The sequence below is a fragment of the Recurvomyces mirabilis genome (genome assembly GCF_035927965.1).
Source record: "Recurvomyces mirabilis strain CCFEE 5264 chromosome Unknown scaffold_20, whole genome shotgun sequence".
Lineage (NCBI taxonomy): Eukaryota > Fungi > Ascomycota > Dothideomycetes > Mycosphaerellales > Teratosphaeriaceae > Recurvomyces > Recurvomyces mirabilis.
Window position 1 is genome coordinate 318,090 of NW_027041954.1, and position 16,623 is coordinate 334,712.

At 54.9% G+C, this 16,623-nt stretch overlaps 6 protein-coding genes across 6 annotated transcripts; 3 read left to right on the forward strand and 3 right to left on the reverse strand.

The window, feature by feature from the left end:
* Positions 1 to 606: 606 nt before the first annotated feature.
* On the forward strand, positions 607 to 1,353 carry LTS14_007371 (uncharacterized protein; the record flags this gene model as incomplete). The annotated part of the gene is made up of 1 exon (XM_064840063.1): positions 607 to 1,353. One exon carries the CDS (start codon positions 607 to 609, stop codon positions 1,351 to 1,353), a length of 747 nt encoding a protein of 248 aa, XP_064692384.1.
* A 929-nt stretch (positions 1,354 to 2,282) lies between these two features.
* CDC24 (Guanine nucleotide exchange factor for Cdc42p) lies at positions 2,283 to 5,958 on the reverse strand (the record flags this gene model as incomplete). Its single annotated transcript, XM_064840064.1, has 2 exons — positions 2,283 to 4,087; positions 4,224 to 5,958. 2 exons carry the CDS (start codon positions 5,956 to 5,958, stop codon positions 2,283 to 2,285), a joined length of 3,540 nt encoding a protein of 1,179 aa, XP_064692385.1.
* A 1,597-nt stretch (positions 5,959 to 7,555) lies between these two features.
* LTS14_007373 (uncharacterized protein) lies at positions 7,556 to 10,537 on the forward strand (the record flags this gene model as incomplete). Its single annotated transcript, XM_064840065.1, has 1 exon — positions 7,556 to 10,537. One exon carries the CDS (start codon positions 7,556 to 7,558, stop codon positions 10,535 to 10,537), a length of 2,982 nt encoding a protein of 993 aa, XP_064692386.1.
* Positions 10,538 to 10,967: 430 nt separating this feature from the next.
* LTS14_007374 (uncharacterized protein) lies at positions 10,968 to 12,803 on the reverse strand (the record flags this gene model as incomplete). The annotated part of the gene is made up of 1 exon (XM_064840066.1): positions 10,968 to 12,803. One exon carries the CDS (start codon positions 12,801 to 12,803, stop codon positions 10,968 to 10,970), a length of 1,836 nt encoding a protein of 611 aa, XP_064692387.1.
* Positions 12,804 to 14,708: 1,905 nt separating this feature from the next.
* LTS14_007375 (uncharacterized protein) lies at positions 14,709 to 15,287 on the forward strand (the record flags this gene model as incomplete). Its single annotated transcript, XM_064840067.1, has 1 exon — positions 14,709 to 15,287. The coding sequence occupies one exon, from the start codon at positions 14,709 to 14,711 to the stop codon at positions 15,285 to 15,287; it is 579 nt and encodes a 192-aa protein (XP_064692388.1).
* Positions 15,288 to 15,697: 410 nt separating this feature from the next.
* On the reverse strand, positions 15,698 to 16,362 carry LTS14_007376 (uncharacterized protein; the record flags this gene model as incomplete). Its single annotated transcript, XM_064840068.1, has 2 exons — positions 15,698 to 15,840; positions 15,900 to 16,362. The coding sequence occupies 2 exons, from the start codon at positions 16,360 to 16,362 to the stop codon at positions 15,698 to 15,700; spliced, it is 606 nt and encodes a 201-aa protein (XP_064692389.1).
* Positions 16,363 to 16,623: the final 261 nt, after the last annotated feature.

The following is a 16,623-nucleotide window of genomic DNA, read 5'->3' on the forward strand; positions in this document are numbered from 1 at the left end:
TTCAGTCATCATTTTCGCCAGCAATCTCATCGTTCCAACAGACGCTCGTACCTGTCTATGGGCTGGGAACAGGATGACGCAACATACCTACCACTAGCGAAGTGCATGGAAATTATTGGACTGTTGTCTCTGGCCATTACACGAATCATCTTATGGCATGAGGGCAGGCTTGACCCCGAGATCTCCATACTCCACTGTCGTACCATCTACTCTCGGTGCCATCAAGGACTACTCTCTGGAGCACGGCAACCGTTTCATACCGATACAAGATTCTAGGCTCGAGGATCAACATGTATACTCACCGTGAATATTAGCTGATCTCCAACAACGATACGATTGGCCTTCCCACATACTGCGCACTTGATACTACGGAGGCATCTGATTTCAAGCCTCGAGCTCAACAGGTCGTCTCTGGTAGGTAAGCACCTTCCCATCCATTCGAATTGAGCAGAAGTAAGCGCCAAGTTTTCATACCCGCACCGGGTTTCTATTGTTGCTTCCTCCAGATCTATCACCAGCATATGCACCAACGATCGCCTAGGAATCTTATAGGCGCATACACTTTGGCATTGCATAGGACTGCAGACCGCTTTACGCAAACTCGAGATGGCGATTACTGTGAGACAGCTCTTCCTCCTCCCACTAGAGCTACGCTCTATGATCTACAACCAGCTCATCTACACAGAAGGCGACACAAAGACCTCGCGCGTGGTCTGTGGGGGAACACTCATCACTCTTTTGCAATTCGTACGCCACCATGAAGTCTTATGGGATGACTTGAAAGAATATTGCCTCGACAACCTCACCGTACGCATCAGCGGCGAACCTGAGCTGCGAGCGCTGCTGGACCTAGCGAGCAAACAGACACTGCGATCGATCAAGACTGTGCACTACGACCTCACGAAGTGGTTGAGTGGATTACAGGACAGCGATCTAGAAGACGACAATATAATAGATCCGCTCCGCTACCTCCCCAATCTCACCTATGTCACAATCCAGATCAACGCCACCACGCCAAGACAAGTCGACACAATAGGAAGATGGAGCGAGAAACTCATCCCGTACCCTACACGACCAGCGCAGTACACATGTCCCCATCTACAATCCCTCGAAATCCAAAGTACTATCAGAGACGCAGCCGGCCATGCCACAGTAGCCCTGCTAGCAGAAAGCCACCCCTCAGTTCAAGCCGCCTTCCGTCGAGCCCTCAGCGCCGGGGCCTCGATTGCTCTCTCACCATCAGCGAGTGGCGAGATGACGCTCCATCAAGCCGTGCTGGAAAACCATATCATGACCCTCAACAACGAGACCGTAAGGAAGATCTATGAAGCACGCGGAACCAGGTGGCAATAGCGATGGCCAGCAGGCACGATCCGATTATCTTCGGAGGTGGAGGGAGTCATGATTTTAGATCTTTGGAGGAGAGCGAGGACATGGTGATGCAGAACGGTATTGACGGGAGAGTACTTAGGAAGCGAAAGGAGCGAGAAGAAAGGAGCTGGGCAGAGGTCCTACGAGGGAATGCAAAGGGGCCGCCAGGCTCGACATCATGTCTACTTCTGATGTAATCTGTCGTAAGTACAGGAAGTTGAAGCGAAGTGTAAGATAGGCACAACGAACTCAGAGGGAGGATAGAGTATGCACAGGCACCTATCTCTCTGTCTGATGAGTTGATCGTCGCACAGCAAGCTGCACATCATTTACCTCATTTCATCTACACTGCCCAGCCAGCTAGCCACAGCACGGCACCGCACAGCTACCCCCTCCCCGAGGTCATCCAAGTGCCTAGATATAAAAGCCATAAATCTTCCCGTATAGATTCATGCCATGATTCTATGCGCCGCCTTCCTTTATGGCTGTTTCGCGCAACTGTGTGGACCCGTCTCATATCTCCAAGCAGAACCGTTCCAGCTCATCGCATCTCATCGCATCGCATCTCATCATCTCATCTCGTCGTCAAATGCAGAGAGCAGCACGTATGCAAATCAAGAACCCAAGAATCTCGCTTCGCGCGGAAACAGCAGATTGTCGCACATCACTCACCCGTAGGCGGCGGCACTGACTCTGGCGGTCTTCCTTTGCAACTGCGGCTGCGGCACTCCCGTCGTACTCATGTCGGATCATGGCTCGGGCTTCTAGCCCGAGCGTGCAGATCGAGTGCGTTACTTTCAAGGCGTACGGCAACAGGGTGTAGGCCAGACAAGCCCATGCTTAGCCACAAGCATGATCCTACCAACCTCGAGCATTGTCAAGTCGATGGTCCAAGACTTCGCAAGCCCTCCTCACCGCTGACAGAACAGCTCAATCTCCCCCATTCCCCCCGGCCCCGTCCCACTCCCCTCCACCCCCCCACCCCTCTGCTCCCTCCACGTCTCAAAAGCCGTAAGCACATCCTCATCACTCAAAATACTCACAAAGTCCTCCTCATCCAAATACTTCAACTTGACCACTTGCTGCCCTTCCCTCCCACCGCCCCCACCCCCACCAGAAGTCCCCAGACTCAGATTCGTGCTCCGCTGCAACTTGGCGTCGATGCGGTCTTTGAGGCTTTGGTAGGAGATATTTAGCGGGACGACCAGGGTGAGGGTTTGAGAGGCGGAGGGACAGTGGACTTTGACTTTCAACTGTGTTGGGGCGGGGAGGTCGAGGTTTGATGACTGCGGCTGCGGCGGCGGGGGGTTGGGGATGGCGGTTGTGGGCGGTGGGGGCAAAGGCGGCGCTCCTGCTGCTGCTGCTGCTGCTGCTCCTGTTGTGGTGACGGGGGTTCCGCTGCGATTGCTCATGGAGACTGGAGTGCCGGTGCGGGAGAAACTCTGATCTATTGAGGGTTGACCTTGGCCATGGTTCTGCTGTGAGCCCAGTCGTCCGACTTGATAGCTTCGTTCTCGCAGTAATTGCGGGCTTTGACGGCTGGGCATCGTACCTGCCATGCCGATAACTGCCGACGCCGGACTCGCTCGGCCACCGGGGTATTGGTAATTTGTGGGCATATCAGGCACAGGCGGCTGCTGCTGGCCAGCACCATTTCTCAATGCTGTGCCCGGTACACCCCCGCGAGGCCCACCCTGATGGATATCCGGCGAACTCGCCGATCGATTCCGATGCTGCTGCGTCGGCATCTGTTGCGCGCTATGCATGCGACTCCCAGGTCCCGTAGGTCGTCCCGTATGTGGCCCATACCCATTCGCGGTAGTAACACTCGGCTCCCTTTGCCGTCCGATCGCCGGAGCAGTAAAGCGAGATTGTCCGCCATGAGGTGGTTGTCGATGATAGTCCTGACTATAAGTCTGACCATGTGACGAATAGGCACCTTGCTGCTCATCCCAATACGCCCCGGCTCCATTCGGCATCATGGGCTGAGACGTCGGGGGCGCGCCACCGCCCGAAAGCTGTCGGGGAAAAGGGTACATGCCGCTGGAACTCGACGTCCGAATGGAATTCTGTGGAGAGTCGCCGGTGGGAGAGAAGTAGCTGTCCTGCTCCGGCATCCGACCGCTCGGGCTCATAGCCGCGTTGCTCAGCTGCTGCGTCCGTAACGAAAGGCTCGCCTGCTGCTGTGACAGCGAGCCCTGCGCAAACCGCGGCGGGTGCGCCCGTCCCAGATTAGGCGTCGGCCCGGCACCGCTGTCACCAGTCGTGCTGCGTGACCGCAAACTACTACTCGACGCATTCCGGCTGTCCTCGAACTCCCGGCCGGGATAAGGATACCCACCATTACCATTCCCATACTGCACCGACGACGACCCACTCCCCACCAACGTCTCCAGCCCATCATCCTCCTGGTCCTCCTCATCCTCCTCCTGCGCCATCTTCGCATAAGGGTTCTCCAACAGCGGCTGATTCTGCATAAAAGCAAACTGCGTCGCACTCGTCCCTCCCCCACTCCCACCTCCACTTCCACCACCCCCGCCACCGCCACCGCCACTCCGACTCCCATCACTATCCCTGCCCGTCTTACTCCTATACTGCACCCTCTGCGCATCAATCTGCTCCCCCCACCTTCGCAACATCTCCTGCGTTGTGAACCGCACGATGAAATTCTCAATACTCGGATCCCCCTTCCAGAAAATCTGACACGTGTATGAGCCTAAACCATCAACGGGAAAACGCACACGGGTCAGTAAAAAGATACTTTTACGGGGAAGGACGTACCGATTCGGAGCCGCGGACGATGCAGAAATGACCAATAATATCATCATCGCGTGAATTAGAAGGCGACATACCTTGTTTGGAAATCTTCACCACCTCGGTAACATTCTGCATGAAAATACGGCCCTTGAGTTGTAGTTTCGGCTTGCCGCTTTGCCGGTCCACGAGCTGTTTGTTCAGCATCTTGTTCTTGGGCTTGGTGGGGTCGATGTCCTTGCAGCAGAGCAGGATGGTCTCGAAGAGGTAGACATGGTATTGTCGCTCGCCGTCCTTGCCCGAAGCCAGGTTCTCACTTTTTAGGACGGTGAAGGTGCCGTACAAGAGAAGTTGACCGAAGCCTTCAACGCGATGGCCCTTCCAGTCCTCCACTCTCACTTTCAGCTCCTGCACAGCGGCGGCCTTCTCTTCACGATCGATGGCTTCGTTGGTCCGGGTTAGTATCGATGTCGCCGCCTCCTCACCCATCAGCAAATCCAGCTTCTTCGCATCATCCAGATCTCCCTTTTTATATAAATCTTTCAGCAACAGCGGATATTTACTCAACCGTTGAAAGGGCTTCATCAAAAATCCATAAAGCGTAGGTGAACTCTCAACCATCTGTCGCATCTGATCACTCCCGCCCGCGTCCTTGAGTTTCGAGAATTCTGCTACAACCGTCTTCTCACACTTCCTCTGATTGGCGATATACGGTTCATATACTTTGAAAGCCTCACAGTACATGATGAAGAGTTTGCCCCAATTCTGCTCTTCTTCCGGCTGCGCGTTTGTTTGCTCGACGCGGATTAGGAACCTGCGTTGGAAGTCTAGTAATGAGTTGAGGTTGAGGAAAATGTCGTGGATGGCGTCTCCGGGTATGATGCCTTTCTCTTCCACTAAATGTTTGAAGGCCTGCAAAAGTTCCAGATGTTGCACATATGTTCGCTCTGTGCTCACCAGCTCATGGACAATGTGTTGCCGTTGTGATCGCTTGAGTCCCTTCTCCGCTTGCTCAAAGTCATTCGCCGTCGGTCTCACATCATCCACCAATCCTCTTTGCACCAGGATATCGAGCACCCGATTCACCACACGTGCCACTTTCACAAACCCAGTCGTGTCGTCGCCGTAGAGATCGGTGATGATGAAGCATTGGTCCTGCGGGAACTTGAGATCGTTCACGCAGGCCTGCAAGAATTTATACGTCGCAGCCTTGCCACTCTTCTCCTCCTTCACACCGACCTTTAATTCGAGCGGCTGACTAGGATTGAGCGCATTATACAGCATCATCAGCGGCAGCCCCCTCCGGAATGTCCGCCAAAGTAATGTCACGGGATCCGTATCATCGTCCGCCTCTTCCTCCTCACCAATCAACCACTCCCGAAACCCGGGCACGCCAATCAATCTCTGCCGCAGCGATACACATATTTGGAACAGCGAACTCGAGGCGTCGGCCACGCTGTTCATCACGTTATCCGTCGCCGTGACTTCTCCATTGGCCAGCGCCGCCGCGCCAGGCGGTAATGGGGGCGGGGCGAAAAGTGTGCTGTGTGAAGTCCCCTGCGTGCCATCGCTACTCCGACTCGAGGGCTGTGACTGGATACTGTAATTCGAGCTCGTATGGCCCTGCGAATGAAGTAGGGAAGGGTGATTGGTCGTATGCGCCGTCATGTTGTTGTTGTTGTTGTTGTTGTTGGGGAAGCGGGCGGAGGTGGTCGAGGAGGGGCCGCTGGGACGTCGGGCGGCGGTGGCGGTGGATGAGTTCTTCTTATTGGCCGGGGCGGTGTAGGAGCGGGCGAGGTGGACGGTGGGATTGAAGACGGCGACGGCCTCCATTGCTGGCGCGTGCTGGGGGCGGCGGGCGGCCGACCTTACTTGGGGCAATTTAGATCCTGGCGGCAGTCCCTTGTTTCGCGGCTCCGGGCCGAGCGCATGTGCTGTGCTGTGGGGATGATGTGGATTGGATTACAGTATAACAATGGTTTTCCTCGAGAGGCCAGCGGCGGGGCGCAACAATTATTGACGGCGCAAAGTGAAGTGTTGTTTGCGCGGGGGCACAAAAGTTTGTGAGGGGGGTCCTCGTGAGGGATGTGATGTGATGTGGAAGTAGTGTGAGCCTGCCGTTCGCTTGCAGCTTTGGCGCGGGTCGAGGAGAAGGGGGCACGAGGCTTAGTCGCTTGACCCGCCCTAAACGTTTCAACTACTTCTTCCACCCTCCTACGCTAGACTCGCTAGAAGCCAAATGGGCAAAACACCACGCTGCCGGCTCGGATCGTGGAGGAGGGGATGTAATGTGCCGGTGAAGCAGCGTGTGTGTGTGTGAGATCTGTATCTGTATCTCTATCTGAATCTGATTGACTTTCTCCTTCGTTCGCCTGTGCACTTGCGACACGTTTGAGCGATAGTGGCGCTTGCCTCGAACAAACCCAAATGTCGAATATCAAAATGCAGCGCTGGTGGCTATACTTCCGTAAAGGATGCAGCAGTAGAGTGTATAATAATTGATATACACCCCTGTGCAGAAGCTGTGCGTGCTCGCAGGATGCAGACGGATGGGCATTGGCAGAAATGTGCCGCAACAGTGTATTCCCTGTCGGATGGACGAAAGGTTGGAGTAATGCCTGTGACCGGCACATCTACTTACCACTACCTTTCGCGCCACGAGGAAGGCCTTGTCCCTGTTGCCTTTGTTTCCCCTTCCCCCCCCGCGCCAGAGCTAAGGCTGATGAAGAAGCTGGAAACAAGATGCTTCCGTGTAACCTGAGCACTTCTCAAACACGTTACTGCAACGAGTTACGGTCATGGATTCATGATGGAATATCGTCGGGATGGGCGAGATCGGCGGTGCACAAGGGGTTTGCATTGCGTTCACGTGGCAAAAACCGGTGGCCTGCATAGACAGAACTATCAAAGAGATGGTGATGATTGGCTCGATCTCGTGACCAATCACGTGCAAGGGTATGGCTTGACGCTTTGACAGATATCGTGGCGGGACGCAGGGCCAAGGCATGAAGCATCGCTCGTCGACTGTCGCCGGTAGCTTTACCACTCTTCCGCCAGACCAGTGAATGTGATGGTGAAGATGCTGACCTGATGAGCGGAAGGCTTCTAGAAGCTCACTTGTGACTGTGAACATTACGCCATCGCAACCACAATACAACACAGTACCAATCTCGCCACTGTTTATGGATAGCACTCTATACAACCCCAGTCAATGATAACAAAAGGTCCCGCCATCGCTTACTGCAGTGCAACCAAGCCTTCCCGAAGCAGTGACACGCAGATCATCACCACTAAACCAAAACAAACCACGCACGCGCCCACACATTACCTCATGGCCTCACATACACGCCCTCACCACTCATTACCAATCCAACCGCGCACCACCACCACGAACACTTCTTCACTCCCACTCACATCATCAGCCGCCCCGATGCAGCGCAGCCACAGCAACCAAGTGGACGAGGGCTATTCGGGGGAGGAGACGAGGAGCCAGTCGGAGAGCGAGATGTACCACGGCGACCTGGATCCCGCCACCCGCCAGATGCTCGAGCTCCTACTAGCGATGCCGGTCGAGCAACGCAGACAGATCATTGAGGCCGGCATCCGCAGTCTCCCCAGCGCGGAGAAGCAGGCGGTGGGCCATTACTGCACGAACCTCACCCACTTCGACCCAGCCCTCTACCTCCCCGCCGAGCTCATGCTGGGTGTCTTATCCTACCTCTCCCCCTACGACCTTCTAATCGCATCACGAGTGTCCCTGGCGTGGCGACAGCGGGCTCAGGACGAGAAGTTGTGGCGGATATGTTTTGCGCGCGAGGGGTGGGTGATGGATCGGGGGAAGATGGATGCGTTTGAGGAGAAGGCGAGGCTGAAGGGGAGGAGGGTTGCCGAGGGTGGGATTCAGCGGAAGGGGAGTCGGAAGCGGAAGACGGAGGAGGCGTTTAGTAGTGAGGGGGAGGCGGCGGCAGATAGGAGGATCTCGGGTGGGTCGTTGGGAGAGGAGGATGGGATGGAGGGGGTTGAGATGGCGGGACGGAGTGCAGATAGTGCGGTTGTGTTGAGGTCTGTTGGGAGAAGTCGACGGCCGTCTGTTGCTTCTGTGCAGCCAGCGCTGTATCCGGGAATGGATGGATATCAGAGTCCTTCTGATGCCTTTGTGAAGCTCAAACCTGGCCTATGGAGAACGAACACGGACACCCCCAAGCTCAGCTGGCCATACTTATACAAACAACGAGCACGACTGGAGAAGAACTGGGAGACCGGTCGCGCCGCAAGATTCCAGCTACCTTTAGCTGAGCATGCTGACGAAGGCCATACCGAATGCGTCTACGCCGTCCAGCACACAAGCAGACATTTAGTCTCAGGCTCACGCGACCGCACCATCCGGGTCTGGGATCTCAACACCTACCGACTAAAACGCACAATGACCGGCCACGACGCCAGCGTCCTCTGCCTCCAATTCGACGAGCGACCGGAACACGACATCATCGTCAGCGGCGGCAGCGACTCCTACGTCATCATCTGGCGTTTCAGCACGGGGGAGATCCTCCGCCGCATGACGACCGCCCACTCCGAAAGCGTCCTGAACCTCCGCTTCGACGACCGCTACATCGTCACCTGCAGCAAGGACAAGAGCATCAAAGTCTTCTCCCGCCACGCCCTGCATAAATCCGACCCGCTCGTCCCCACCCATCTCCTCTCGGACGAGTGTGCGAACGTGGTAGATGCCCGCGGCATGATCGCCGAATACAGCCTCCTCACCACCTTCATCGGCACCCAACTAGGCGGCCACCAAGCCGCGGTCAACGCCGTCCAAATCCACGGCGACATCATCATTTCGGCTTCGGGAGACCGCAACATCAAATCCTGGTCCATCGACACCGGCAGAATCCTTCGCACCTTCACCGGCCACACCAAGGGGATCGCCTGCGTGCAATTCGACGGCCGCCGCATCGTCTCGGGATCCAGCGATAACACCGTCCGGATCTTCGACTCCCAAACCGGCGCCGAAGTAGCCTGTCTCCAGAACCACCAGTCCCTCGTCCGAACCATCCAAGCCCGTTTCGGCGACCTCAATACCGTCACCGATGCCGAATTAGAGGAGGAAGCGAACACGATATCGCAGGACTTCTACCACGCGCTGGAGAATGGGATGCCGATGCCTTCGTGTGGGAGTCGGCGCGGGAGGAACGCGGGGTCCAGACGGCCGGAGGATATTACGGCGACGGGGACGAAGGTCCCGCCTGGTGGGGGGGGAGGCAGGTGGGCGAAGATTATTTCCGGGAGTTATGATGAGACGGTTATGATTTGGAAGCGGGATCGGGAGGGGGCGTGGCGGGTGGTGCAGACGTTGGAGATGGATGGGGCGGGTCGGGGTGGGGCTGCGAGACGACGGGTTGCGGTTGCCGTTCCTGCTGCGGCTGGTGGGCAGGGAGGGCAGGCCGGGGTTCAGGTGTTGGGTGCGCAGCAGATTGTGCAGCAGGCGGCTCAGCAGACCCAGGTCTTGGCGCAGCAGAGTCTACAGCAGGCGCAGGGGAATATCGCCGGGTTGTATTCGGCTATGCATCATTTGGCTGCCGCTCCTGGTGGCGCCAATCCCTCCAATCTTAATGCCAATACAACTACCACCACAGCGACCACAACAGCAACCGGCACTGCGGCGACACCCGGCCCCAGCACTCTACCTATGATCGCAGCAGCAGCAGCAGCAGCAGCAGCCCCAGACCAACTCCCCGGTGCAGTAGCGGCGCACAATGCCTGGCTGCTCGCCCAAATGAGTAATGCGATGGCGAACGGAGGCGTGCCGCCTGCTGCGGGGAATGGTGGGAACGATTTATTGGCGCCGTTGCAGCAGTTGCAGCGGGGGTTTGGGCCGTTGGTGCTGCAGCATGCGATGTTGACGCAGCAGAATCAGGCCAGGGCGCTGCAGGGTGCTCAGCTGGGTTTGCAGGGTATGCAGGGTGTGCAGCAGAATCAGCAGCAGGCTCAGGCTCAGGCTCAGGCTCAACAGTATCCAGGCCAGAATTTCGCGCCGGGTGCCTCGGGATCGACTCTGGGGCCTTTGTTGCACAATCCACCACTGCTTGATCAACATCCACAACCCGCACCACAACCCGCACCACAACAACCTCAACCCCAACCTCAGCCCCCAAGCCAATCTACCCTCGGCCCTCTCCTCCACAACCCCCTCCCGCTTCCAACAGCAAACACTGCGCCACAGCCAATAGCAGCAGTAGCAGCAGCCCCTCAACCTCAGCATCATCACAGAGAGAGCAATCGGGTGTTTAAATTGCAGTTCGATACTAGACGCTTGATTGCTTGTAGTCAGAACCGGGTGATTGTCGGGTGGGATTTTGCCGATGGGGAGAGGGAGTTAGAGCGGGTTGGGGGGTGGGGGGTTGAGACTGCGTAGGGGTTGGATTGGATTGGGTCGATGTGGTTTTAGGGGAGGTAGAGGGGAAGGGGTGGGAAAGGGTTAAGTGAGTGTGGATGGGATTGGGAGAGCGGGGAGGGGGAGAAAGTGTGGTATTGCTAGATTCGGGCGTGGGCGTGGACCGAGTGCTTTTTGGACTTTTGGTTTTTGGAGCCGGCGTTTGCTGTGCTTTGCTTGCATTGGGGTTTGGTGGTGAAAGCGTTCTCATTTTTAGCTGGGATGGGCAGGTGGGCATTTTTTTTTTTTGGTGGGGAGGAATAGGCATTTGATCAGGCATTGGTATTGGTGAGGATCACAGCTTGAGAAGGTATTGCAAGTACGATTTTACTCTCAAGAGTTATTGTCTTTGTCGTCGTCTGAGCACGGTGTTGTGGTATGTGATTCGTCTAAGCGCTGCATATCGACTACTTTACTTCGCCACGCCATTCACTACGGTTGGTTTATGTGCCAAAGCACTCTCATTATCGCCCAGGAACTCTCCCAAGTCTTTCTTCTGACCAGTATGGTCATTGACACCATTCTGTTTCACCGGCTCACGAGGCACGATCAAGCGTTCTAGATACCGCACTACTCCATCATACCCATCTAATGTCGAAGTATATCCCAATATACCATCTGGTCGAAGCACAGCAATAGCACCAATCTCGACCACGACCCCTTGCAGCGCATGAGCGCTATGATTCATATCCCAATATGCGTTCCCAAAACGTGGTATGCCTAGATGCTCATCAAAGACTCGACCGTACCCGGCTATGATAGTCAGGAAGTCTACGGCGTGGTCGAAGCGGCCTTTGTGCTTGTCGATAGCCGTACGGAGCTGTTGGAGATACGGACGTGTTTCGGCTGCTATACCGGCATAGACGATGACACGGAATTTGCCATTGTGCTTCGTGACTTGATGAAGGCGGACGGGATGTCGCGGGTCGCCGTTCTTGTGCAAGTCGGTATCTGGGAATCGATGACCTGGTACTGTCAGAATAGGTAGTGTTGAGCTTTGCACATCATTCAGCAGATTCGGAGGATATGAGATGCCCAATCCGAGGGTGAAAGCGGCTTGTTGCGTCATGATCTTATCCAGCAGTACCATAGGATCATCTCCCTGCCCTTTCATACTCTCCGGTATCTGGCGGGCAATGAGTTTGCTGAATAACTTGTCCAATTCGATGAGATGCTGCGAGCTTTCTCTTCTTTCGTCCGAGTACAGGGACAGGACTTCCGGCTTGTACCAGCCTTTCATTACTCCAGCCAGTCGCCATGAAAGCGCTGTGGCATCGTGCACGCCAGTGTTCATGCCTTGGGCTGCACTACTGGAGTGTGTATGTGCCGCGTCACCGGCTAGCAGGATGCGTTCTCGATCCTGAAAACGCTCGGCAACGTGCTGTTGGATGCCATAGACGGTGTGCCAATGTATCTCGATGAACTCGAGGTCGAAGGGCGCGACTGCCTTCCTTGCCTCAGCTGCTGCGTCGGCTGCAGACATGTTTGTACCGTATTTCTGGTACAGATCCTCGCTCAAGGCGTAGCCAATCCGGGTCGCGCCGTGGTCAAGGGCTACCCAGAGGACTTGGCCGTGCGTTGGAGACTCGACAGCGCCGAAACCTACTCTTTGTTCCGGGACGTTTGATTTCACGATTCCATCTATGCGAACCCAGTGATCGACGTGCCGTTCACCAAGAAATGGGATGTCTGCGAGCTTTCGGACGGAACTGCTGCCTCCATCGGAACCAATGATATACTTGGCCCGTACGGTCTGGATTGGTCCTGAAGCATTTTGGTATGTCGCTTCGATTGGTTCGTCGTTCCCGGCGGTCGAATGAAGACTATAGTCTAGCAATTTTGCCGGCGCATCTACCACAATACCTAGTTCGGAGAGCTTTTGTCTGAAGAAATCTTCGCTGTACTTCAATCGGATGTTGAGCGAGTAGTCAAAGTTGGTTTGGCCACCCAGTTTTGCGAATAGGTTCCAGCCCCTGCCCTGCACCCGATGACCTTCCTTGTACGCGAACCCCTGCTTCCCAATAACGCCGACTTGTAGCATATCATCGAGTAAGTCATTCTGATCGAGCAATTCAAGTGTCCTGGAATGGAGAGTGCAAGCCCGTCCATACATGGGGAAGTCAGGATGACTCTTGTCTGCTCCGTCGATGATATGGACTTTGAGGCCATGCCGGGCGAGTTGATATGCCAGCAGGAGGCCTACAGGACCTGCACCAACGATGAAGACGTCGACGTGTGTAGTAGCCATGGATTTAATAGACTGGAGAATGAAATACTGGAGCTTTGAGCGCAACTTACCATAGCCGTGATAGAGGAGAGGTCGCCTTATAGCACTTACCGCGGTCTACTGAATTCTCTTCGCTGAGCTGAGCTGAGCTGACGGCTGACTGCTTCTGACCGGACGACCTCGTTCGCGGCTTCGACAGTGTGACATTGTGACTACTGACAGCGATGCCTTGTTCCAGTATACATTACGGCCGTGCAAATCGCGGGCTCTACCAAAAAGTCCGGATCCGATGTGAGCAGAAGCGCCATGCGTCATGCCTCACGGCTCTCCTTCGAGTGGAGCAGCAATGAGTTTGCGCATTTCCCTACGGGCTGACCGGGACTCTCGGACGCCGTAGAGAGATGCAGATCCTTTGGATAGGGTCAGCCGATGAACCTAAGTTTAGAGAACGAGAGCGAGATTAGGTATAAGCTCTGGAACCCCTCCTTGCTGAGGCACTAGGATACTCACCAGTTGGTGGGTCAACATTGCCATCTTAGAACCGCGGCATGGTGATTAGAGCAATTAGCAGAGGTGTGCGATGGTGGAAGGGTATTGGGAGAAGCTTTGAAGTCCTGCGGATGGTTCGAAGTCAAGGTGCCACGACAGATTGGCCTTGGCACTATGTCACTGCTGCTTCTCCTGGAAGGAGCCGCAGCGACTCTTCTTCTGGTATATCAGCTTCAAGGTACCTTGACCATTTCTCATATTACCGTGTTCACGCAAAAGCGTCCACCGAGCAGTGCTGCGGTCAAGACTGAGAGAGTCAGCGACCGCGCGCGTGCTGCACGATCTCGTCATGCCGCCAGAGATGCTGGCGCCGTCGAAGCCGAAATCGCCCCAACTCGCCCCTACACAGTCAAACACAACGTAAGAAGTACAGATCCTGTGATACCTAGACGAGATCAAGCCTTGCCGACCGACACCCGCCCCGGTCTTTTTATCGTGGCCACTATTCAGGCACTCGTCCCTCGGCCTCACGAAACACATTTAGGCTAGAGATTGATCTGACGAAGCGAGATGAAGCGATCCAGCTTTGCTTGACGGCATCAAGCGTTCTACCTTCAGACTCCAGACCAAGATCGACCGTGGATAAAATACATATAAAACCGAACTGGGAGCTCGTCTCATGTACGTATATCCAGCTAATAAGCAGCATGACCTGACTTCACAATACTGTACTGGATATAGCCACGACGCACGACGCTGGCAGCCACCTCGTCCATCACACGACGTCTGATTCGCCAGCGGTTATCGGCACATCGACCTGCAATGATCCACCATGCAGCTCTCCATCTCGACTGCGCAAGCGTGCAGCGATGGCGCTCATGCATTCATAACAACCGCAAATCAGCCCAGTCTCACTTGCAGCTTCTTAGATCCGATCTGGTCAAGCGCTTGGCATATACACGGCGCCGTGCCATCTCCACTCTTCCCCAGATCGGAGACAAAATTCTAAACGATAAAAACCCTGCCGAGCACATGCGCCAAGTGCAGACCATCTAGACGACCGCCTTCGCCAAATGCCTGGCGACGCAAGCCCAATGCGAGATAGGCCACTGCATTGGCTTAGTGTCGAAGCGAGATGGCGTAGACTACTCTATTTGAGCCAGATGATATGGCATGCCATGCGATTGGCAGTTTGGCAGGGGCTGAATGCAGAGTTGACCAGCCTAAGGCCTTCGCTTGCGCATGGTGTTCCTATAACCCACACCTCGCGCCGTGTAGCCGCAAGGTAAGTGGTATCTTCACTTCGTCTCTCGTATCTCGTTATTTGCATTCGTACACAGGCAGCATCTTGCCCGAACAGCATTTGATACACGACACTGTCGTCTTCATCACAGCAACAACTAGGAAGCAATCAGCAACAAGAAGGGTTGTTCTGCAATGGCATCAGCATTCTTGCTCTCCGGACCACTCTGGTTCTTTACGCCCATCCAGATCGTCACAACCGTAATCGCAGGCATGAATTGTGGCGCCTCCTCGCTACAGTCACCACTAACCTGGCCTCTACTCCAAGATGTCGATGTCCCAGTACACTACGTAGGTCGACAAACCGAGCACCTTCTCCACGGCAGTGAGATCATCTTCCCGCCGTTCAACGGCGTCTGCACAATCGCCAATCTGGTCCTGACCGGAATCGCGTACTACAAGCGCAACGACGATCTCTTAACCTCTGCAGTTGCGGATGCGAAGCTTCCATGGACTGCGATTGCATTTGGAATGCACGTCGCCACTACCGTCTTCACTCTCACGATCATGGCGCCGTATAATCAGAAATTGAAGGTGGCATCTAAGCAGTTGAATGAGGGTATTGCCAATAAGGAGGGCAAAGAGTCAACGAGTCAGCAGCAGGCGGAGAAGGATTTCAGGGAAGCCCAGAAGGTGTGGAAAGTGAGAAATTATGGTCGTGGAGCTATCATGCTGGCTGCGGCGATTGCGAATGCTATCGCGTTGAAGATCTAGGAGAAATTTCGAGAAGCGAGTACTGAGCGGAGGATGGGTGTTTGCTACAAGAAGCGATAGGCCTGCTGTTCAGACACAACGACGGTGACGTTCGCTGGAGCACAGCTCGTGCAGCTATACGCAAACATGCGATCGCTCGAGGCAGGCCACAAATACCTTGATCGACACGTATCCAATGGTGGTCGCGAGAGTCTGACATGCTGCGGCGTGTAGAGGAGCGATAATAATGATAATTCTCAGCAACAAGTCCTTCAAAGCTCATCGATCATGCCATCTGCATACACTACCATACCATCGATATTCTGGCTCATATCACTAGCTAGGAACAGAGTCAAGTTCGCCACATCGTATATCTTCTGTGCTGCTTGCTTTGCTTCTTCGCTCGCGTTCGGAACCTCCTTTGTTAGCCTTCAGCTTCTGATCAGTAAAATGTCCGAAGAACCGAGAAACGCTGGACTTCGACGATACTTCTCTGTCTTGACTAGAGCTCGCATATGTTCTTTTGCCTCCTCGAAAGCGGGTGCTGGCTGTGCGTCGGCTTTGCCTCGTAAGTCTGATCATGGTGCGTCAATCTCGCGTAGGTGATGATGTGCACATTCGGGCACAACTTACCAGCAGGCACAATAAGATTACACCTTAGCTTCCCATGGCTGTGACTTGAACCCGCAAGCCTCCTCGCCTCATCCATACCTTCGCCGTCTTCAAGAATATGGACGATTGAGCCTCCGTCACCCTTGCCCATAACACCTCCGACCGTCTCAGCTAACGTACTCTCCTCGCGGCCATGACCCAAGCAGACCAGAACATCAACCCTTTCACTCCCCTCAAATTTCTCCGCCACAGCTTGCGTCATTTGCTCCGCAGCCCTTTCAGTACTACTTTGCAGATACTGGAAGTGCGTGCCTGGTGCCGAACTTAGGGAATTGTCTTGCTTCCGGTCATCGATCCCGAGAACGAGGGCGTTGGCCTTGAGCAATGTTTTGCAGACCACGGTTCCCAGGGCCGATGAGGCAGACGTGACGATGCATATCCTGTATTGAAGGTTTAGTGGAGAGTTACGAGGGATGATTGACATGTCGGCGGCAACGAGCTCAAATGAGAGGAGTGCAAGGCCGGGTTGCGATGTTTGGGTCGTGTAGCATTGACCGTGATCGTCAGCTGGTTGCTGATATTGTTATGTTTCAAGAGCTTTTAAGCTCTGCTATGCCGTCCATCCGTCCGGTTTGCACGAGTCTGCAAGCTGGAAGGAACATTCGTTGTTCATGCGCCAAGGAGCAAACAGTCTTGTAGTTTTAGATGGTGATCGGTTCTCAGAGGCAAATAGACATGCAGCATT